At 38.8% G+C, this 24815-nt stretch overlaps 2 protein-coding genes across 2 annotated transcripts in view; one reads left to right on the top strand and one right to left on the bottom strand.

The window, feature by feature from the left end:
• Positions 1 to 1032: 1032 nt before the first annotated feature.
• Positions 1033 to 24815, bottom strand: part of LOC149954294 (uncharacterized) — a 92153-nt gene continuing 68370 nt past the window's right edge. The window contains exon 2 of the transcript XR_016480105.1: positions 1033 to 1138. The gene's annotated coding sequence lies outside the window, so the exon portion shown is untranslated. The remainder of the gene's footprint in view (positions 1139 to 24815) is intronic.
• On the top strand, positions 6387 to 7230 carry LOC149954301 (uncharacterized). The gene is made up of 2 exons (XM_090169881.1): positions 6387 to 6447; positions 6517 to 7230. Exons 1-2 carry the CDS (start codon positions 6409 to 6411, stop codon positions 7228 to 7230), a joined length of 753 nt encoding a protein of 250 aa, XP_090026007.1. The 5' UTR covers positions 6387 to 6408.

Genomic DNA, 24815 nt, shown 5'->3' with positions numbered 1-24815 from the left:
GGCGATAGCGTATTTGATTGCTGTTATTTCTGGTATTGTGTTGAAAACGACGGCATGGTCTCTTGTCATCGTTGGCGGTTCTGGTGGATTAGTCGGATTCTTGTCCGGTGGGTCCGTTCTCGAAGGGTAGACTCTCGAAGAGTCAATTATTTTCGACATAGCCGAGGGTAAAAACGCGTTAGGCTTAACACTTTACCGTTTAAATTTTCACAGTAAGCGGAGCTAACAAAAAACACGTCTGTTCGCTACGAGAGCTAGAGACGAATTTATTTATTTTTTATTTTTTTTTTGTTTAAGCCTACCTGTCGACGCAGGTAAGCGTTTATTTAAATTTTAAAATACAAAAGTAAACAGAAAATTATTTATTTATTTATTTATTTATTTATTTATTTATTTAGTTATTTATTTATTTACTTATTTAGTTGGAGACTATTTAACAATAAAGCACGATTATGAAGTAGTCTTTACCCCATCTGGTGGCAGAAAACGTTACTAAACATTCATAAGGTTCCCCCTTAAACAAACATCGAAACAATAGATCAAGCAAGTCTAAAAATCCCTATTTGGTAAATACGTTTTTTGTTTTATATCTAGAATATTAACAATAATATATAATAATAATAAATAATATTACAATGTGGAAATATACAAAAAAGTGCTTAAAAGTATTCAAAATTAAGTAATGATATAACATGTGAGGATTCTTTTAACGAATTAAAGGGAGTATGAATTTCCTTACTAATGGTGGATCAACGAATTTTACATTTATGTCACTAATTTAACAGAATCTAGGGCTGATTGGCACAAGTTATGTTAAAAAACCGGTAGTAGCAAGTCTTAGCAGACGATTTTTCAATGTAGTTCATATTCCCTTTAATTTGAAAAGTTTCCAAGGCAAGTCCCAACCTATTATAATTGCCGAAAGTGACGGTGAGGAATGTGGCATGTCCTTCGCCGTCCTTGTGGACCGTCATGACAGTCGGGTACGCGAAATAGTCAAGCAAATAGAATACCATAATACCCGCGCTAAGGCTTGTTACTGAGCAGTGTTCGAGGGTGGGGCATTGTCGAAAGGCATTGGAGCTGCGATCTATACAGCATGCGGAGTTTCAACTTCGATGGATTTCTGGCACAGAACCTGAACCCACATGAAAAATTATTAACGAAAATCACGGTATCATTAAAATAAGGATAAAAATTTATTTAATTTTACCATCGCTGCCACCTTTAGGAAAAAGATTAACCCAATAAGTTTGTTTACCGTACAATTTCTTCCGTATAGCACTCAATAAATGATGTCAATCGATGATTAGTAACTCGACTGTACTTGACACTGTATATTTATACTATTTTTTGTTGGATCTTTATTTAAGGAATTGTTTAAATATATAAAGAAAAGATTAGGATACATAACATAATCCCTCATAAGTATGTCACTGTCCCTCTTAAGTATGCTACTGTCCCTCGTAAGTATTCCACTATCCCTCGTAAGCAGGGCACTATCCCTGATAATTAGGTCACAGTCCCTCGTAAGTATTCCACTGTCCCTCATAAGTGTGACACTGTCCCTCATAAGTGTGCCACTGTCCCTCGTAAGCAGGCCACTATCCCTCATAAGTGTGACACTGTCCCTCATAAGTGTGCCACTGTCCCTCGTAAGTATTCCACTGTCCCTCGTAAGTAGGCCACTATCCCTCATAAGTGTGACACTGTCCCTCATAAGTGTGCCACTGTCCCTCGTAAGTATTCCACTGTCCCTCGTAAGTAGGCCACTATCCCTCATAAGTGTGACACTGTCCCTCATAAGTGTGCCACTGTCCCTCGTAAGTATTCCACTGTCCCTCGTAAGTAGGCCACTATCCCTCATAAGTGTGCCACTGTCCCTCGTAAGTATTCCACTGTCCCTCGTAAGTAGGCCACTATCCCTCATAAGTGTGCCACTGTCCCTCGTAAGTATTCCACTGTCCCTCGTAAGTAGGCCACTATCCCTCATAAGTGTGACACTGTCCCTCATAAGTGTGCCACTGTCCCTCATAAGTATTCCACTGTCCCTCGTAAGTAGGCCACTATCCCTCATAAGTGTGACACTGTCCCTCATAAGTGTGCCACTGTCCCTCGTAAGTATTCCACTGTCCCTCGTAAGTAGGCCACTATCCCTCTTAAGTGTGCCATTGTCCCTCGTAAGTATTCCACTGTCCCTCGTAAGCAGGGCACTATCCCTGATAATTAGGCCACTGTCACTCATAAGTATTCCATTCCTTCTGCTTTCGAAAACGTTACCATGGAAACAAAATCTTGCGATCGCCAGGCACGAGCTACAATATATAGATTGTGAAAGTCAGACACATGGGAGGAATTCGGCACGTTTTCAAAAACAGCTTCGTCAACTTCCGTTTCAAATCTATTAAGTATATGCCGCCTTCATTTGGCCGTTACGGAGTTGGAAATGAAATAATTTACGTCATATCCCGTGCACAATGTTACAAAAATGGCGTTTTTTGGGTGATGTCATTGATACCTCTTAAAAAATGAGAGCGTCCAAGAGTTTTGATCGCTGGGTGATTGAAATTATTCAAGCCATAAATTTCGCCGGGAGTTATGGCTGACTCCTGTAATCCCAGGCGTCCGGGAGGCAGAGTTTGTGGATGGCCGTGTGAGGACGACCACCAATCCCCAAACGGGTGGTCGGAATATTTCCGCCACGGGTGTCCTCACCCCTGTCCCCACGTATCCCCCCGTTGACGTGGCCGTTACACATATCTCGCCCTGATTGTGTGCTGGTGTCCAAGGCCTTGGGTCGATACCGATGTGTGGATGTCAAAAAAAAAGCCATACATTTCTAATCGAACTTAAAGAGAGTCAATGGGTAAGCGGCGATTTCGGGCGATATTCCAAAAATATCATCTTTAGAACCAAAAGGGAGCACTAAGCCTTTGTTTTAAATCGTAAACCAGCGAGTAGAGTAGATTTCATCATTTTAGTTTTGTAGAAAAAAGAAAAGGAGATTAGATACGAATCATTTCTTATTGTACTAGATTGTTATTGTAACGATGGGGTGACGGAATGGTTCGCAACTCCTTCCGTGATCAGGTTCTTTAAAAACGTATTGAGGTTAACGCTACAAGAGAGTTTACGGAGCTGTTGGCTCACGTGGCATGAAGGCCTTGACACCACCCTGATACGCATTGTTATCTGGCCACCTGTTTAAAAAGGAATTAAGTCTTAAGGTGGTGCCAAGTGTATTAGCCTAGCTGATTATTTGTATTATTCACAAGTGACGGGTTTCAAAATTAATTTAGAGCGTGGAAATTCCTCAACAAGTTATAAAACGTCTTAGAATCCGCCTTCGTCTTCACTTAGTATTTTTCAGTGATGGATTGAGTGCAGCGGTTTGGAACCCTTACTTTACAAGCTTAATTTGGCGAACGGCCACGTGGCACTGTTGCAGGCTCACTTCCTTTGGGTGTACCGTAAGCCAGAGCTGATGAGAGGGCAGACTATAAATTGGCTCTCAGACTGGAACGCGAATATTTCCAATTACACTTGATGGAAAAGATCTTTTTTTCAAGGACCTTGAATATTTATGGGTACAACAAATGAGAGTTATTTTCTTAGGGCTTGTACTTCCGCCCCCACTATAAGGAAACATTGGTTTTTAAACAAAAAAAATTTTGTAATTTTATTCCATGTACCACTGTCCACAAATTGCTACAACAAAGACACGCGTTGAAATTTAGTTGACAACGGCATTTAAAGGCGGTGGGCTCTAATGGAGTGATCTTAAACCAGGCTCTAGGTTAGAGCTCTTTCAAGACACCTCCCGGGCTGGCTTTCACATCGTCAGAGGCTACTTTCTTTTGGCAAATTCCGGTGCCCTATGCTTCACTGTACTTAATATATTGAGTAAATGTAGTCATGTAAATAATTTTCTTGAACGTCATACTTTGATTGCGAAACACGGAAAAGTAACTTGTAATTATACAATCAATTAGATACAAGTTGCATGGTTTCCTATTAACACCCCTTTAATCCATCGACTCATTTCTTCATTTTAAAAATTGCTATTTTATTTTGTAGAGGTAGGCCTATTTACATGAACGTAAATATTTACAGTAATAAATACAGATTTAAAAACAAATAACGCTACAGGACAGATGGCTAAATAGCACCGTGTAAAGTCTTTGATACGTGAGCCACCTTGTTATTGAAGTTCTTCTCGATCACATCCTTGGCCACTTGGAAGGAAGCTGCCTTGGACGCCTCCATGTCCGCGATCATCTTACCAAAGCCCTGAACAGCTTGGATCTTAGAATCCACCTTCGTGAAAACGGGACCAGAGGTTTTAGCTTTATAGATTTCAGGGATGGGTTGGGAGTAAGCAGACTTTGATCCCTTGACGACCTTCATTTGCGGGATAGCCACGTGATATTGTTGCAGATTCACTTCTGGTCTGTGAACGATGAGAGTGTGGGGCACCTTGTACACCATGGGTTTGTGCTGGACCACGGGACTGGGAATGACGAAGATGGCCTGAGGCACCCTGAAGAGGGCGGGCTTAGTTTCGACGATGGGTTTCGGTGCCTCGATGACCGGCGAAGGGATATTGAGGACTACTTTCTTCTCCTTCAAGATATTCCCCGAGAAGCCGATGTCGGCGTGGGGAACATCGTTCACATCTGGGGCGCCTTTAGGCATCTCGATTGTTGGTTGTACCAGAGACAAGGACGGTTGAGGGATGTCGAAAACGGCAGCTGGCAACTTTAAGGCTTGTTCCTGAACGGTGTTCAGGGGCGGGGCCACGTCCAAGGGCATTGGAGCTGCGATCTCAACATCATGCGGAGCTTCAACGTCGATGGACTTTTGGCACAGGATCTGAAGCCGCATGAAACATCAATTTCACACATTACGGTATCATTAAAATAAGAATTTAAATTCATTTATTATTACCATTGCTGCCAACGCCAGGAAAGAGATTAGCCCAAACATTTGTTTCTCGTTAAACATCTTACGTTATACTTAGGAAATAGTGCCAATGGGTGTGTCGATGGATGATCAATGATGCCGAAATGTTTGACACTGGATATTTATACTACTCCTTCATTTGTTCTTTATTTCCAAGACTTTTTTAAATACATGTATAAACCGAAAACCTAAAATTTATTTTTTGCGAAATAAATGTTTTTATTCCGGTTTTATCGCGGTTTATAGTTTGTTTTTTTATACTGACTTCTGATAATAAAGATTTTAAGTGCTTACACAAATGCTTGTAGAGAGAACACACTACACTAATCCAGTACATATTATGAAATATAGGGTGTCCCGCAAAAGGAAAATGATAAATAACTGAAAAACATTTGTTGAAAAATTTTAAATTTTTACGGAACATTCCTCGTGCAGGGGGACAATAACTAGTGTAAATTTGAATGACCTTGATTTGGCTCCTAATTAAAAGTTGTTACTCACCATATTATTAGTTCAAAATTTGACCAATCAGAAGCCGATAAATTGACGTTTTGCGATAAATAATAATTAATTCCTTCCGTGAAATTTTAATCAAAATGTTGAACAACACTATGAACTCCGTCGTTTAACGAGCTCAAGCATGTATCGTAGCCGACGGTGGCATAATTGAACCATTGTTTTTTATTTGATTTAGTAACATTAAATAATATTATTTTATTATCAAACAAGGAATTCATTAACCTTCAATTTCTCGGCTTCTGATTGGTCAAATTTGATCATATCAAAAATATTTGAACCTAGGAGCAACAAACACAGCACCCCACACCAAGAGAACGCAACCCGTCAACAGTCGTGCATTTTCTTGCGTACAGTTTTCATTGGTTAGACGCTTTAGCGCCTGATTCAATCAGAAAGAGATAATTCGAAAATTGTCACCCCCCCGCCCGTAAAACGTTCAGCGTCCAATGAAATTTGTACACAACACTGCGTTAGCATGTTTAAAGGCTGGCTGCATTCTCCTTGTGTTTGTTGCTCCTAGTTTGAACTAATAATATGGCGTTCTAATTGGAACCAAATCCGTAAACCAAAGGTTTCTCTAACTTGTTTTTGAATGACCTTGAACCATGTCTTCAAGGTCATTCAATTTTACACTATTAAACGAGGAATGTCCCATAGAATAATAAAAAATTTCAAAAAACGTTTTTTAGTTATTTATCATTTTTCATTAATATCAGAATACCGGAATAAACTCATTTTTTTCGCAAAAAATGGAAATAATAAATTAAAGGTTTGCGGTTTTTATTTAAAAAAGTCTTGGAAAAAAGAACCAACGAAGGAGTAGTATAAATATGCAGTGTCAAACCCAATTATGTCATTAACCTCCTGTCAATCTACTCGTCAGCTCATCTTTCTAAGTATAATGGAAAAAATTGTACGAGGAACAATATGATTGGGCTAATCTCTTTCTTGACGTTGGCAGTGATGGTAATATGAAAATAAATAAGATCTTTATGATGACGCGATGTTCGTTATTGATGTTTTACGTGACTTCAGGTTCTGTGTCAAAAATCCATCGACGTTAAAGCTCCGCATGATGTTGAGATCGCAGCTCCAATGCCCTTGGACATGGCCCCACCCTTGAACACTGTTCAGGAACAGGCCTTAGAGTTGCCGGCTGCCGTTTTCGACATCCCTCGACCATCTTTGTCTCTGGTACAACCAACAATCGATATGCCTAAAGGCGCCCCAGAAGTGCACGATGTTCCCCACGCCGACATCGGCATCTCAGGGAATATCTTGAAGGAGAAGAAAGTAGTCCTCAACATCCCTTCGCCGGTCATCGAGGCACCAAAACCCATCGTCCAAACTAAGCCCGCTCTCTTCAGGGTGCCTCAGGCCATCTTCGTCATTCCCAGTCCCGTGGTCCAGCACAAACCCATGGTGTACAAGGTGCCCCACACTCTCATCGTTCACAGGCCAGAAGTGAACCTGCAACAATATCACGTGGCTATTCCGCAAATGAAGGTCGTCAAGGGATCAAAGTCTGCTTACTCCCAACCCATCCCTGAAATCTATAAAGCTATAAGCTCTGGTCCCGTTTTCACGAAGGTGGATTCTAAGATCCAAGCTGTTCAGGGCTTTGGTAAGATGATCGCGGACATGGAGGCGTCCAAGGCAGCTTCCTTCCAAGTGGCCAAGGATGTGATCGAGAAGAACTTCAATAACAAGGTGGCTCACGTATCAAAGACTTTACACGGTGCTATTTAGCAATCTGTCCTGTAGCGTTGTTATTTGTTTTTAAATCTGTATTTATTACTGTAAATATTTACGTTCATGTAAATAGGCCTACCTGTACAAAATAAAATTGCAATTTTTAAAATGAAGAGTTGAGACTATGGGTGGACGGTGTGTTATTCGGAATCCATGCGGCATCTTATTGATTTTACATTTAAAGGATGTATCAGTAACCTTGTTACTACTTACGGTTCCGGGTTTCGCAAATAAAGTATTGTATGCAAGAAGATTATATACATGACTACATTTGCTCTTTGTAGCAGAGTTAATCAATATATTAAGTTCAGAAAGAAGCCTACGACAAAGTTACAATTTCTTCAGGACCAGCAACTGTTGCATTACCAACACTGCTGCTTCCGAGGGAAGATCCTAATATTCCCCTTAAAAACCTCTACTGTCAGAGGTACGCTAGACGTACGATTTCATGGAAATGATCAACAGGATCCAGTGGAATTTTCGATGAATCTGTTTCAAAACTTTGAAGGTTAAAATGTTCTTATTGATAATTTATGGTCATTTCGTATTAACATATGTAACATAATTACTCATAAGCAGGCCTCTGTATAATATTTCCATTGAAAAAAATTCAATGAGACATTGTTTCACGCGGAACATACATTGAGCGGATGCAAAAATGCTTATAATCCTTGCGCTATTGAAAAGGTTACCATGGAAATGAAATCACGTGATCGCAAGGCACGAGCTTAACTTAACATGGGAAAGCCAGAAACGCGCGAGGAATTCTCACTAACTTCGGTTTCCCATCAGTAAAGTTGATGACGCGTATTTCGTCACGGAGTTGTAAGTGACATAATTTACGTCATATCCCGTTAACAAGGTTTCATTAACGAAAATGCTTTTATGGCATACTTATGAGTGATTATGTTACATATGGTATTAAGTATAAAACCAGATATCGAAATTGTCCTTATTAGAGAGTTAATTATCAGCAACCTCAAGATGGTAATGTTTTCATCGTTAATGTACTGGCTGATAAACCAAAATTAAGTTTTAATGAATTGTTGAACTACTGGGAGCTGTTTGAAAACCCTAGCGTTCAGTGCCAAAATGAAGTGAAGGAACGTCGAACGAGTTTTGTATTCTTCTAGTAAATATCTAATTTAGAATTTGGCCTGGTTTACTTACAGGGGGCTGAACGAATTAAAATATACACTCCAATTAAAGAGTTAAGTACTGATAGAGTAAAATTATTTCTTGTTCAAAACAAAAGCTGACTGTGCAGAAGGGAATTGCATAGTTGCTCTTAGGAATCGCGCATCTGGAGCAGGGTGGACACTTGCAATGACAGCCAAATAAGTAAAAGAAAAAGGTGTGTTAACAATTTAACTAATGAAGGTTATTTATTTTTAGAGAAACTATAATTTCATAAATTGCTGCGTTTATTGCAAATTATACTCGGTCGAGAAACTTCCGTGTGGCCTAAAAACTTGGATCAAGAAGTTTAATTCCCTTGACATTCAGAAGTTGAGATTTCAAGGTAGAATTCACATAAAATTAAGTGAAATTAATTCGTGGTATCTTATAGATAGACCTATTTTTTAAGTTATGGGAGGGTAGAAAGTGAACTGGAATATGAGCGATGCATGAGACAAACCCCGCAATCATTTATTCTCTTTAGAAAATGCAATTTATCATATTAGAAGAATTTATCAAAAAATGGTAATTTAATGACCTAAATTAAGTACCAGAGTATTAGGCTTATGTTTCACGTATAGTTTTTACTTTTTTAATGTAATAAGAGTCCCTTACCCCTATATTGTAGTTTCTTATAATGCATTTAGGTTTTTAATAATGTATTAGTCTTATAAATTTCCAAATTATCTTAAATTATGTTGAAAGTCTACAACTAGTCTTTAGGACTGCGAGATGCTGATAAAAGGTTTGGCTTGCTTTGACTAGACAACGATATTTCACTTCAAAAATACTGCCAAACATTCGTCTACTCTATGCTACTGTAACAATCAAGAAAGAAAAAGGTTTCGTGCTGCGACATTACTGGATTTACAATGAAAAGCTGCTGTAATTGGACTAGTGCCATATATTTATCTAACCCACGTGACTGTGATGACCGGAGATTATAAGAGCGCTGGTAAAAACATTATCTTGGTCGGAGTCGTGGCGTACTTCTTTGATATCAAGTGGCTGGAGACCAGTTTATTTCAAGTCAGTCAGTCCTCGATAATTAACTGTTCCAATACTGCCAAATATTCGTCTACTATATACTATTGTCGAAATCAAGACAGAGAAAGGTTTCGTACCGTGACATAAATGGAATGGATATACAATGAAAACCAGATGTCATTGGACTAGCGCCGTATATTCGTCAAATTCATTCGATTGTGGGATGATATCAATTGGCTGAAGAGAGTGGATTATTTGAACTCAGGCAGTCCTTTATAATTCATTGTGCAAATACTAACAAATATTCGTCTACTATACACCAGTTGGATATGCAAAAGAAAAAAAGGTGAATAGAATTGAGCGATTGCAGAAATTAGTTTTCTAATAAGCTTACGAAATTGGTACACTCTTTCTTGTGAAATTTGCCTACTTAGTATGTAACGAAAAAATAGCGCGCTCGCGTCCCAACAATATGATTTTATATCGAACAATTTTTGTTTGAATTTTCTACCCTATCTTATAGATTTGGATAAAAATTAGCCTTAAGGGTTATTCTGGTCGATAAGCCGAATAAATTTGGGTAAAAATCTAAATTCAAATGGGTAATTTGGGTAAATTCATATCTAATGTCTAAATTTGTTTAGATTTACCAGGTACTGGAATTGGATGAAATTTAAATACTTACCTTAATCCAATTTAAATATTTAAATTTAAATATTTATCAAAATTTAAATATTTACTAAATTCAGATATTTACCTGAATTTAAGTATTTACACAAATTTAAGTACTTAACCAAATTTTTATTCAAATATAAGTACTCACCCAAATTATTACTCATATTTAAATACTTATCGAAATTTAAATAACCGATTTTAAATACCCAAATTTACATATTTACCCAAAATTAGATATTTACCCAAAATTAGATATTTACCCAAAATTAGATATTTAACCAAAATTAGATATTTACCCAAAATTAGATATTTACCCAAAATTAGATATTTAGCCAAAATTAGATATTTACCCAAAATTATATATTTAGCCAAAATTAGATATTTACCCAAAATTAGATATTTACCCAAAATTAGATATTTACCCAAAATTAGATATTTACCCAAAATTAGATATTTACCCAAAATTAGATATTTACTCAAAATTAGATATTTTTCCAAATTTAACCATCGTTGTTTAAAAACAATTTCAATAATTTCATAAGGGGGGGGGGGCTTAGAAACTTCGATTTTGCAATGTTAATATACATAGAGAAATATAATATTTTAGTTTGCAAAAACGTTTTCGGTTGCCATGGTAAAACTAAAGCCCATCGCATTTTCTCCCTTTGGGGTTTTTTAAGTTACATGATGGTCTACTTAATCCGTGAATGTAAACAAAATCTATGAGTTACACCTCGGGTAGTCTCCTTGTTAGTGTATCTATGTACATACTGATGTAAGGGATGTACATGCGAAGTACCGAAGGAATGAACGTAAATTCAGTCGTAGAAAAAAGTAAATAACCACTAATTTATTAAGTGTTATTAGTTCTAATTTTTTCGTCGCGTAACCATTTTACCCAAAAATTGCACCACTTGCTTAAAAAATTAAGTAATACACGTGGACGGATTTGAAAAAACCGTGGGGGGGGGTGTCCCAATGGTTGGTCTACCTGCCCAAAAATCCTGGCACCGCTACTGTATCAAAAGGCTGGAGACCAGTTTATTTCAAGTCAGTCAGTCCTCGATAATTAACTGTTCAAATACTGCCAAATATTCGTCTACTATATACTATTGTCAAAATCAAGACAGAGAAAGGTTTCGTACCGTTGCCGCGACATAAATGGAAAGGATATTAACTATTTTTCCCCCTTCAGAACCAGAGCTATCTAGAAAGCGATTCAGTTACCAGTAATTTGGATCTTGATTCTTGTGAAGTTCTTATAGCTGAGGTAGACTCGGTGACTTTCAATCCTACAAATAGTAGTCAGGCTTCAACTGAATTCATCAATAACTTGCATGACAAAATTGATGCACTACAAATCGAAGTAGGTTACCTAAATCAAGCTGTCAACATTGGTTTTTCAATGCAAGAAAATGTAAAGGTACTATAAACTCAAAATATAGGTCCAATTAGGAAAACTAATGTATGTTGCATTATATGAAGGCATATGAAGCTATAATACCAACGATGGACGCAGATTCTGATGAAATTCCCATTGAAGTCCAGAACGGGGATTCTAATGTAGCTTGTGATGAAATTAAAATTGAGGACCAAAATAAAGCTTTAAATTTAGAATCTGATGGCCAACATGAATTGAAATTTCACGAGAATAACACATTTCTAACTGTTCGTATTATATATACCTGCGTAATAATGAAATACATACAGTTAAATATTTTTCTTAGTATTTCAGACCTTTCGTGATTTGAAAATTTCTATAATGGATCATATTCCGGATGACTATGTTTTCACTGCGCTTGATGGTGTATTTACAATTTCAAAGCTCAATGTTGAAAATGGTCTCATAGAAAAGTCTTGCCGAATAAATCAGGATCTGACACTTGGAAAAATCATTATACATGGGAAATCCCTACAGGACAGCCATGAACAAATGAAATCACTACCGCAAATGCACAGTGCTGAAGACATACCTAATTTTCTGAAATCTTTTAATTCGTATAACATTTGCTCCGGAATATATTCTGAATATTTAATGACCAATTTTCAAAATCAAGTTAAGAAGCAAGGATAATTAAATATGTTTGATAATGGGTTGCATTTCAATAATTGCCAAGTAGTAAATGTTAAGAAAACTAGTATTCAGAAAAATAACATGGAGAGCAGTGGCTTGTGTGAATCTTGTTATAAATATCGCCAAACCCTACTTAAAGGTATATTACGAATGAAACAAAAGTCAACCAAACCTGGTGAGAAAAGACACAGTTGCATGTCTAGAGGACAGCTTCAACAAAAGTTAAAGACCCAAACTCAAACAGCAAAATATCTTAGGAAGAAAATTAAGAAAGTGAGCGATAAAATGCGAAGGGATAACAAAGTATGTGGACAAAACTTAAAAGAAAAAGACAGCCAGTTATTTCGCTCTCTACTTGAAAAGAATCTAATCAATCTGCCAAAGAATTCCTTTAAGCGACTCTTTGTTGAACAACAGCTTGCAGTGTTAAATTTAAAGAACAAGAAACAGCGTCGTTGGAACCCACAAATTATTAAGTGGTGTATACATTTATATAAACAATCAGCCCGTGCATATAATACTATGGCATCAAGTGGAATTTTTGAACTACCATCAAAGAGAACCCTTTACAATCACTCTTCGCATATTGGATTGACATCTGGCTTTACAACCGAGGGTATACTTCAGGCTAAGCAAGCATTGATTGCGAGCTGCAAAGAAAGTCATCAACAGTATGTATCTATCATTTTAGATGAAATTAAAATTAAAGAGGATATTATATACCGTGCAAACACTGGAGAGTTAGTAGGATTCAGTAATCTAGATGATACTAGCAACGAAATTTTGGAAATTAAAAACCAAAATGAACAATTACCAGAAGTTGCAACACATGTTTTGCAGCTGATGATTCGGAGCGTAACTGGACATTTTAAATTTCCCCTAGCTTTTTTCCCATGCAAAGACATGTCTAGTGATATTCTCCATTCCAAATTACTAGAGGCGATTTCGAAGCTTGAATTTCAGGGAATCAAAGTTGTCTGTGTAATTGCTGATGGTGCCTAGTACCAATCGTAAAGTTTTCCGCAACTTTGTAGAAGATGGATTTTGTTGTGATGAAGAAAGGGGAATATTTTGAACTGAAAAAATCTAAAGGTCTATCTCTAACTGAATTCGGTTAATGTAACAACGCGTAATGACGAATGCGAGATACAATTAATACAAACTTTATTTACAAAAAGAGGAAAATAAAATGTTACAAAAGGGGTCTACAAATTAATTCGCCGCGACTGGTTTTATTAACGTACAATAATACTAGTTGCAGTTTTCATTCCGAGTTCGCGGGAGAGAATTTTGGGCGCTGTTGGCCCGTTGCTGTTTTAGCGTTATTCTGCCTTTTTTCTCTCCAATTTAACAAAAGGTAGCTCGTAAAAGATGCTTTACAAAAGGTGGGGCAATATTTCCAAGAAAAGCGAAAAGGAAAAAAACCCAAGCCGGACTGAACGCTACTGAAGCTACTTCGGGTGGTAAAGGGGAACGAGTGTCCGATCGTCACCGTCGGCTAAAGAACGTGCCCGCGAAAACCGGCGTTGGAAAATGCACGCTTGTAAAATACAAGGTGTAGGTTTTCGTCGCAAACGTGTAAAGGGTGATATATGTATATAGATTCACAAATCAAATTTAAAAAAGAAAAATAGTAAAAAAGGGGGGGTTTGTTTTAACAGATTCCGGCCCATTGGACTGTTATAAGTCCAATCAAAATAAACATTAAATTTCCAAAAGGTATAATAACTGAATAGGACGGCGCAGTTTTGTGCCGTTGGCTAGTCTTATTATGCAAGATCGCACTTGTCCGTCACGACCTCTAAATGTTTGATCGATGATGCCTATCTTCTAAGCCAGCCTGGGCATCTTTGGTTCTTCAATTTGCACGACGTGACCGATTTCTAATGGCTTAGTAGGAATGTTTGTAGTTCTGAAGTGGGCACTGCGTAGCTCTAAAAGATAGTCCGTTTTCCATCTTTTCCAAAACCCTTCGGTGAGGGTTTGTTGATATCTACACCGAAGCAGCAAATCTCCTCTGGTTGAATTCGGCACGTTGTTCTGCCTTGCCGACCTAGTTGGCAGACTGGTCAAACGATCTCCGACCAAGAAATGTGCGGGTGATAATGGATAGGGTTCACCTGGATCTTCTGACACGTCGGTCAAAGGGCGAGAGTTAATTGTTGCTTCTGCCTCAATTAGTGTCGTCTCGAGTTCTTCGTAGGTAAGACGCGCGCGACCTAGAACTTTACGGAGTGCGGATTTTACGGACCTGATAAGGCGTTCGTAAAACCCGCCCCACCAGGCCGCTCTATCAGCTATGAAAATCCATGATATTTGCGAGTTAGCTAAATGCTGCGTGAATTTTGGATTGTTGGCTTGCTGCCAAAGCTCGCGTAATTCATGGTCGGCGCGTTTGAAGGTCTTCGAGTTATCCGAAACGATTCTTTGCACCGTTCCTCTGTGATTCACGAATCGTCGGAAAGCTAAAAGGAAATTTTCTGTTGTCTGATCGCTCACTAACTCAAGGTGTACCGCACGGGTTACCGCACATGTAAATATGACGATGTAACACTTCGACTCGTCGCGCGTATATAGCGGACCTGCGAAGTCCAAACCCGTAGTGTTGAAAACCGGAGCCGGTCTGACTCAATTATCCGGCAGTGGCGCCATCACGGTGTCCGAGGGCTTCACCCGGAAGTAATTGCAGATGACGCACCGTTTAAGATTTATTGTGACCGTCAAACGACCTTTTATCAGCCAGAATTTTTCGCGTATAGCGACTAGGGTTTGATTTGTTCCTCCGTGCATAACTTTCTCGTGGGCGGCGCGTACGATTAAGTCGGCCAGATGATGCGTTGGGGAGAGAATCCAGGGATGACGTTCTTCGTAGGAAAGCTCGCTCTTCTGCAGTCTTCCTCCACCCCCGGTATGTATTTTTACGGTACGGGGGTATATAAATCCATTAATCTAAGTCTTCCTCCAAGGCAGAGAACTCCATTGTCATCCAATTTAGGATGTAATCTTAGAATGGGCGATTGCTTAGGAATGCCTTTGCCGTCTTTTAGCTGGCGAGTTCTCCAGTTCTCTTGTTATTTTTGAATTTGAGATTATGAATTAGTCTTAACGCAAAGGCGGTGCTTCGATACAGTCTTCGCAATGAGCTATACATCTTGATGGGTAGTATTTCTTCCGGAGCTACTGTTATTGGGTGCGTGGTTTTACGCAATTCGTCCGCGACGTTATTTAATTCGGCGTCTTCAACCTCATCAGGAAGAAGTTCCGACTCTCTGTGGTTCCTCAAGAACGGAGGACCTTCCCACCAGAGTTTGTTAGCCATTCGGTCGAGAATCTTAAGACCACGCGTTGGGAGATCGGCGGGATTTTCAATGCCTTTGAAGTGATGCCAACTTGCCAGTTCGGATACGTTCTGTGATTGACAAGTTTTGCGCCTAGCAGCGCTCCCATTAGCTCAAGGCGTGGGATGGTTAGGGACTTGACTGGTGCTACACGCGATTTTGATGTAATGAAGCTTGTTTTTATCTCTCCCTTCGCCGACTGGAGCCTAAAGTACACCGCGGCTGCGTAAGCGCGCGGGCTTGCGTCGGTGAAACAGTGTATTTCCAGGGAGCTATCTGATTCAACCTTGCCTTCGAAATGGAATCGTGGAACTTTGATTTGCGTCAAGTCTTTGAGCTCTGCACACCAAACGTTGAATGTTTTTGCCAACTCTTCGGACAGTTCTGTATCCCATGTTATATGTTTTTTCTTTTCTTTCCATAGCTGCTGGAAAAACATCTTTCCTCGAATCGTGTATGGCGTGATTAGCCCTAGGGGATCGAAAATCCGAGCCACTGATTTGTGGACCCATCGTTTTGTGTTCCGTGGCTCTTGAATAAATTGGAGTAGAGGACTTATGTTGAATGTCCACAAGTCGTCTGAGCTATTCCACGCCAGACCCAGTACTTTGGCTTCGGAAAAGGCGGTCATGCTCGGACCATATCCGATTTCTGGGTTGTCGTCCGAGATGAGACGCTGTAAATTCGTCGAATTGGATTTCCATTTTCGTAGTTGCATGCCAGCGGAACTCATTATCTCTTGACAGTCTTTGATTAACTGATATGCTTTGTTATCGTTGGCGGCTCCAGAGACCATGTCGTCTACGTACATTGAATCGTCCAGGATACGGCTCGAGTCCGGTTTTGTCGTCTCGAACTTTTTGGCGTGCAATCGTATTACGGCCGCCAATAGGAATGGAGAGCATTTGACTCCGAAAGGGACGCTCGTAAAACGGTAAAGTTCCAAGTTGGAGCCTGTTTCCGGCTTGTCCAAATCGACCCAAAGGAAGCGCAATACATGCCTGTCCTCTTCTCGAATGCGGATTTGGAGAAAGGCTTTGGCAATGTCTTCGGTGAACGCCACCTTGTTTTCGCCGAATCGAAGGAGGATGTCATATAACTCTGGATTGAGGTTCGGTCCGACCTCCAGGCATTCATTTAAGGATGGAACTCCGACGGCGTGGGCGGAAGCGTCGTAGACGATTCGCGTTCGCGTGGTTTCGCTGTTTTCGCGTACAACTGTACTGAATGGCATATGATAGATGAGATGAGATGACTTGGCTCTTGGTAGGACCTTTTCGATGATTTCCGAATTGAGCTGTTCCTTGAAGATCGAGTTGTATTCCTGAAGGAGAGGCTTGTTTCGCAAAAGTCTCTTGTATTGATTTTGCGAACGAATGGAAGCGATCTGAAGGTGGTCACCGAGCTCCGAAACGTTAGAGTTGAAAGGTAGGGCTGTTGTATAGCGCTCGTTTTTGTATACGGTGTTTTTCTCGAAGTTTTTAAGAATTTGGTTGTCAGTGTTGACATCTTGGTCTTGGTCTTTTACGCCGAAAGACTCGTAATTCCAAAAGCTTTCGAGACGGTTTGATAAATCGTCTTCTTGACCTCTACAGATACTCGCATGATTGTGACTGTATTAATTGCTATAGTTGATGAACTGACAGCCGTTGGACCTTGTACAGTCCAACCGAAAATTGTTTCCATTCCAATTAGCGTAGATCCAAAGCGTTCGATTTTGCCATTTAAAACCAAAACTTTTCCAAGGTAATCAGCGCCAATAAGAACATCGATAGAAGACGAGTCTCGTCTCGTCTTCTCGAGTCCTACTGCATCTGCCATCAATAGTCCTCTCTTTTGGAATTGCTGCGCTAGTTCCGAGTCCGGAACTGCGAACACTGATCCGCAGATTTCAGGGATCTCATAGGCTTCCAGGCTTACATTTTGATAGGGATCGTGGCGACTCTTCAATTTGAGGAGTACCTTTCTTCTCTTGCTTCTTACGGCGTTGCGAGCGCCGAAACTATGCAGGTCGAGCGTTTCTTCGCCCATCACCTCAAGTTCAAGTTGTTTTGAGACGCTCTCTTTGACAAATGCCACGTGGCTTCCAGAATCTAGAAGGCAGCGCTGCTGTCTGGAGGAGGATTGACCCTGCGCAAACTGCGGCCGCACTGGCTGGTACTTTTAAACCGGTAGTTTCCGGCTCGCTGGGTTTTGTTGGAGTTTGATCTGGTGGCTTGTCACAGATCAAATGGTGATGCTTATGACCGCACTTACGGCAGTTCATGGATCTAGGATGGTAGTCTCTTAATTGATGGCCTTCCCGTAGACATAGAAAACAGCGCCTTTTCGTTATTAGGGCGTTCTTTTTATCTTCCAGGGACATCTTGTCGCAGCTAGATGTTAAATGCTCGGTGGCGTCGCAAAATAAACAGGGAAGCCGCGTAAATCCGGTAGTTAGCGCACCTGCACTGGATATGGGTTTCGGTGACGGGCGTTGACTGCGACTGCTGGTTTGGCCGGGTAAGCTCGATCTTTCGGATTCCGATTTCCCAAGTATTTTAGCGCGCTCTCGGCTAGTGATTTCCTTTTGAAGGAAAGCTAATAAATCTTCTACTTTAAGGTGATTGACGTCTGCATACGCTCTGCTGAATGCTAAGTTTATCTCCGCTGGGAGCCGGTTCGTTATAATTGGGCATAAAATGCTGCCGAAGGTGTCGTTTAGGAGGCCTAATGACTTTAAACTTCTTATCTGGATTCTACATGTGTCTGCCACGTCGTTAGCCTCTTTAACTTCAGGTAGCTTTAGTAGGTTTTCCATGTGTTTCCCAATTAAAATAGCTGGGCTGCCGAACTCATCCCTCAATATTTTGATAGCTTCATCGTAATTCGCTTCCGTTGCTGGCAACTCTTCTATTGCCCTAGCGGCATCCCCTTCCAAGAGAGAAACTAAATACTGGTACTTTACCACTTTGTCGTAATTACAGTTGTTATGAATTTGATTTTCGTACGTGCTCCAGAAGGTTTGCCAGTCACTCGATTTTCCGTTGTAATGTTTGATTTGTAACTTTGGAAGTTTGACTGTCGGCCGTTGGGTATGTTGAACGGGAGGTAGAAACGCCATCGTCGCTTGGTTCTTTTCCGTGGTGAACCGGGTGGCCCGTATCATTATTACCGTAAGGTCGTCCATGTATTCCTGACTGGTTAATAATTCCTTTTTAAGTTCTTTTTCATCCGTGATGTGTCCCTCGATTTGTTCGAAAATTGTCCGGAGCTCTGGCTCTTTTCTCTCTAGCACCTTCAAATTTGCTTCGATGACACCCGCGTCCGGATTTTCTTTGTTTAATTCAGCATCTAGGTTGTCTTTCACCTTTGTAGTTGCTTGCTTCGTACTCTTTCTTCGTGCCTTTAATCTGGTTAAATCGTCCTCCATCGTTGTAATATAAAGTTCCGTATAGTATCCGAATGTTCTAACTCGCCGTTGTTAATGTTCCCGGGTTTCGGCACCAAATTTCCCCTAGCTTTTTTCCCATGCAAAGACATGTCTAGTGATATTCTCCATTCCATATTACTAGAGGCGATTTCAAAGCTTGAATTTCAGGGAATCAAAGTTGTCTGTGTAATTGCTGATGGTGCTAGTACCAATCGTAAAGTTTTCCGCAACTTTGTAGAAGATGGATTTTGTTGTGATGAAGAACGGCTTATTTATTTCATATGTGACCCACCTCATCTCATCAAAACTGTGATAAACGCATTTAGTAACAGTTACTTTCACTCTAAATCAAAGAGACTGTGTAAAAATGGCCAAGAAATAGTTTGGACAACCATTGTGAAACTTTTTGAAAAGGATTTTCCAAAACTATCAAGTTGGTGCCAAAACTTACCAGACACCATGTTTATCTAGATTCGCACTCCAGAATGCGAGTTAATCTTGCAGCTCAAATATTTAGCGAAACAGTTGCCAATGCTCTAAATTTTGAATTTGGAAGTCAGTATTCTGAGACTATTAATTTTATCAAAACTATGAATAAGTTTTTTGACATAATGAATACTAGAAATTTTAACGAAGGTATTTATAATCGAAATCCAAATTTGCTCCCATTTAAAAGCGAAAACGACAGCAGATTATTTTGCTAGAAGGTAGTTTTGTCAATTATTTTCTCGACTGGCCAAAAAGAAGTTGACTCATGTGATACCTAAGGGGAATATTTTGAACTGAAAAAATCTAAAGGTCTATCTCTAACTGAATTCGGTTAATGTAACAACGCGTAATGACGAATGCGAGATACAATTAATACAAACTTTATTTACAAAAAGAGGAAACTAAAATGTTACAAAAGGGGTCTACAAATTAATTCGCCGCGACTGGTTTTATTAACGTACAATAATACTAGTTGCAGTTTTCATTCCGAGTTCGCGGGAGAGAATTTTGGGCGCTGTTGGTCCGTTGCTGTTTTAGCGTTATTCTGCCTTTTTTTCTCTCCAATTTAACAAAAGGTAGCTCGTAAAAGATGCTTTACAAAAGGTGGGGCAATATTTCCAAGAAAAGCGAAAAGGAAAAAAACCCAAGCCGGACTGAACGCTACTGAAGCTACTTCGGGTGGTAAAGGGGAACGAGTGTCCGATCGTCACCGTCGGCTAAAGAACGTGCCCGCGAAAACCGGCGTTGGAAAATGCACGCTTGTAAAATACAAGGTGTAGGTTTTCGTCGCAAACGTGTAAAGGGTGATATATGTATATAGATTCACAAATCAAATTTAGAAAGAAAAATAGTAAAAAAAAGGGGGGTTTTGTTTTAACAACTCAAGACCTGAAAAGCTAACCGCAGCTCAAATGAAAAAAATGACATTGACCCGAGAGACCGTAGAAGGTCTTATTATGACAGCTAAATCCATGTCAGCATTAGTAAGATTTCTTTTGCAAAAAGGTGCAAAATTTGTACTGACTAATCATATTAATCAAGATTGTATTGAGCAGGAATTTGGGAAACATCGGTCATCTTGCGGTGGGAACACTAACCCCGATGTGTTACATTTTAGTCAAAATTTTTACAATTTTAAAGATTTAGATGGGATTATTAAGGCTCCGACTACTGGCAATACAAAGAGTTAGAACACAAGTAAAAAAAATATTTATTTCATTTTAAAATCTCACTTTGTTTTATCATGGTTTAGGAACTATTTAATGCAATAAAGAAAAACATTTTGGAAGTAGATATTCCCTTTTTTGAAATATCATTGTTAAACATTAGAAACTTTGTAAGGTTTAAACTAAATATATATCACCCTGGTCATCTAGTTTCTACCTGTGCTGTCACAGTTTTTCTTCAAACCTTTTTCTCTTGACTATTGAAAAATGCTTGGCCCTTAAATAGAGGCATAAACATGCCTCTTAATTTAAGGAAACTCTCAATTAATTTCAATAAAAGTGATTTTCTTATTTCTTCACAGCTTGGATAGTTTGAGCCTTCCAATACATTGAACACACTCATCCCTTACTGTCAAAACAATAGTAAATACTACGGTTTAAATAAAAGCATGCTGCTGTTTTGGAAAATATACAACATTAACAGTATTTTATACAACATTATGCTGTTTTATGCAATCACAGTATGTAGCACTCAAAAGTACTTCTACAAAGTGTTATTTTAAAAGTTATGGGTTCTCAAAACACAATAGTTTGTGGTTTGCGATACTTTATTGTAACTTGCAGTTAAATTCACAATGCGTTAGTGTTTTTTGAGAGAAAAAATAGTTGCTGTAATAATAACAGTAACCTTTTAGGAAAATAACAATATAATGGTATAAAAATAAACATTACACTACTCCCTTTGGAACAGTAAATTGCTACAAGATACACCAAACGTTGCCTTAAACGAAACAGTATGTTGCTAGAACAAAACAGTTTGTTGCCTTAAACAAAACAGTACGTTGCCTCAAATTGAGCCTCAAACGAAACAGTACGTTGCCTCAAATTGAACTTCAAGCGAAAGAGTACCTCGCAGCCAAAGCAACAGCACGTTACTTCAAACTAAATATAACGTTGCCTAAATAAAATAGGCATACGATAAAATAAAAGAGCGCGATTTAAAAACTATTTCAAATAAGTCACGAGCTTTATTGGTTAGTAAAAAATTACTGTAACTATAACATTTCTCAAAAAAACACCTAGCATTTAAAATGTCAGCGCGATATTTATTAAATCTTGGCGCGATATTTCAATATTCGGCACAAGATTTATTAAATAACCGCACGATATTTATGTATTTAAATTTTTAGGTGCCCCTATAGATTTCCGCAGGTTCCAAAAATCACTACTAGGTGGCACGAAACGTTAATGGAATAAATATCGATGCAGATTTACCTAACAGCGAACCTTACTTCGCGGAATGATAGAAAAATCAGCACTAATTAAACAGATAGCTTAGACTAGGCTTCAAGAGACCGACGAGTTCATGCTTTATAACCAAGTATTACAGTGTTGGTGTGGTTTGAATGAAAAAACTTTATTTAGTTTACACGATCCTTGTTTTTGATAATTGCAACTGTACAAAGTTTCCTAAAAATGTACTTAATACGTGTCAAAAATTTTACTTTTCTATCATAAATTTACAAAATGTACTAAATACGTATTCAAAATCTAAAATTGTTTTAAAAAAGTACAAATGTACCGCCCGGAACATCAGTGATGCAGTGACAACTTAATTTAATTCTTTTACTTTTGCCGTTGAATAGCTATCTTTTAAACCTTGGAAATATTTTATAGGGTGCGTCATAGGCCTACGGCGTTATTTGTTGTTTCATTTTTGAGATAAATCTTTCGGGAAGTTGACATCGAGTGCAAGCATTGAACTTTGTTCACGGGACACTGTCAGACTGCCGTGTCGGGCTCTCGGCTTAGGTCGGAGAGATGATAAATTCTATTTTGGAAACTGGAAGAGACGTATAAAACCGATCGCCGTGGTTCATAGTCGCTCTCGTTACCTACTTTCGGACGTAAATAAAGTTTTGCTTCGATAGACTTGGTATTACACGATGAACATAGAGTACCCGGAAGAGTGCAAATGCGCATTGGAATTCCTTCAGAGGTAAAGTTACGCTTTAATTGTAAACAGTATTTTTGGGAAGTGTTATAAACTTCTCACAATTGCATGTTGTTAATATATTCAACTATGATTTTAAAATATGCGGTAGTGACTGATTTGGAATGAGCCCAGCTAAAGAAAGACCTGGCCAGTGTTTCAACATGGGTGGATAATCACGGAATGTCATTTAACGTCAAGAAAAGTGGTGTCAACCATCTGGGCACCAACAACCCCCGCGAGCGTTATCGCGTAGATGGCTCCCCCCTTCTTAAGCCTGACGCTCCCATTCGCGATTTGGGACTATGGATAGATCCCTCCTTAACCACACAACACGTGTTGTCAAAAAACTTAATCACCGGCCTGACACGTAGAACGTTTTTATTTCGCTCACTGAAACTTATCCGCACGCTATACAACTCCTTGGTGCTTGAGCAAATTAACTACGCCTCCCGCCGCTGCTAGGCGACCAAACTCGACTAACGAAGGCGCGTAATCGCTTCACCAAATTAACTAAAGGTCTTGCCACTCTACCACCAGACGAACGGGATACGTGCCTTGGCCTTGATGCCCAGCTACTTCGCCACGCAATTAACGAGGTTGTGCAAATCTGGAGCGTGTGGTCTGGTGAATCTGCGCTAACCGCCTCAACTCTCTTCCAGTTCTCTACTCTCCACAAGACACTGGGCCATCGCGCTAAGATTTTTAAGCCACGTGTCAAGACTAATGTCCGCCGTTGGCACCTTGCGTTTCGTGCTGTCGAAAGGTGGAACTCACTGCCCCCAAGTGCCCTTGACTGTGTCACGCGCTCATTGTTATCTCCGTCTTAGTGTCGCAACTTTTGGGTTCACTATTTGTATGTAAATATCCTTTTGTATATATCTTTCTGGTACCCTATGGTCACAGAATGTTTCCTGTAAGGCTACACACAAGCTATAACTAGCTTCGTAACCATATTCTTTTATTTCAAATAAATAAATAAAAACCGAATGAATAATGCAAGGGATTTAAAAAGCCACCTCCAACAACCCATAGGTCTTTCTCTAATAATAATAATAGTTAACTACGACTCAACCAATGAAAAGTGTGTTAAACATAAACATGTCATAATTATCTGATAAAATCACTAATATACTTTATTCTAATTTCCAGAAATTTAGAAGATGACTAAATTTTTGTAAGAAAATCTAATAAAATTTCAAAACGACTGTTCTGTTTTTATTTTTGAATTTTTAAAAACGCTAGATTTTTTCTTATTTATAATATAACTATTTAAAAGCAGCCCCTCTAAAACAGTCTGCAGACTGTTTTAGAGGGGCTGCTTACTGTAATGGTCAGTAGTAACAAATTTGCATTCAACAGTTTTAAGAACGGTAGTTATCGTTAATTGGGCAATAAACTGTTTTGAAAACAGCAGACAACGTGCAATAAACATTGCCTAATTAGTTACAATAGTAACAATCTACTGTTCTTAAAACAGCAAACAGCTCCAAGAATAGAGGGGGGGATGGTTAACTTTTATTCAATAGATAAAGCTCTCAAAATTATTCGTAAAACGTTTTGATCAAGTAATTTATATTTCTGAATTATCCGATTATTTTTTGATAAATTTGTAAAATTAAACGGAAAAATGATGTTTTTTTCGATAAAAAGCTAAAATTTTCCGAATAAGACATGTTTTTTAATTAATTTCCGAAATATTAACCGGAAAATTTCTTTGTTTACATCTTTTTCCCGAAAAAAATCAATTTAATCATGGATAATGATTAACCGTCCCCGACCTCTATCCAAGAAAAAGTGAGCATTGTAAATAATGAAGCTATCGGTAGAGGTCGGGGATGGTTAACTTTTATTCAATAGATAAAGATCTCAAAATTAATCGTAAAACGTTTTGATCAAGTAATTTATATTTCTGTATTATCCGAAATATTAACCGGTAAATTTCTTTGTTTACATTTTTTCCCCGAAAAAAATCAATTTAAACATGGATAATGATTAACCGTCCCCGACCTCTAGCTATCGGTATTTAAAAAAACAGTAATTGACAGTTAACTAAACACCAGCTAACACCATTAGAATAGTATACACCATTGAAACAGTATATGCAACGGTTTATTGAACTGCAGGTGATGTTAAAATCCAGCATAAAGCTGTTATAAAAACAGCAAGGTATTTAGAAAACAAAACAGTAACCGACAGTTAACCATACAGCAGCAAACACCATAGGAACAGTATATTCAACCGTTTATTATACGGCATATGATGTTAC

Source organism: Leiobunum rupestre, chromosome 3 (assembly GCF_980474605.1).
Source record: "Leiobunum rupestre chromosome 3, qqLeiRupe1.1.hap1, whole genome shotgun sequence".
Lineage (NCBI taxonomy): Eukaryota > Metazoa > Arthropoda > Arachnida > Opiliones > Sclerosomatidae > Leiobunum > Leiobunum rupestre.
This window is presented reverse-complemented; position numbering and strand designations above follow the sequence as displayed.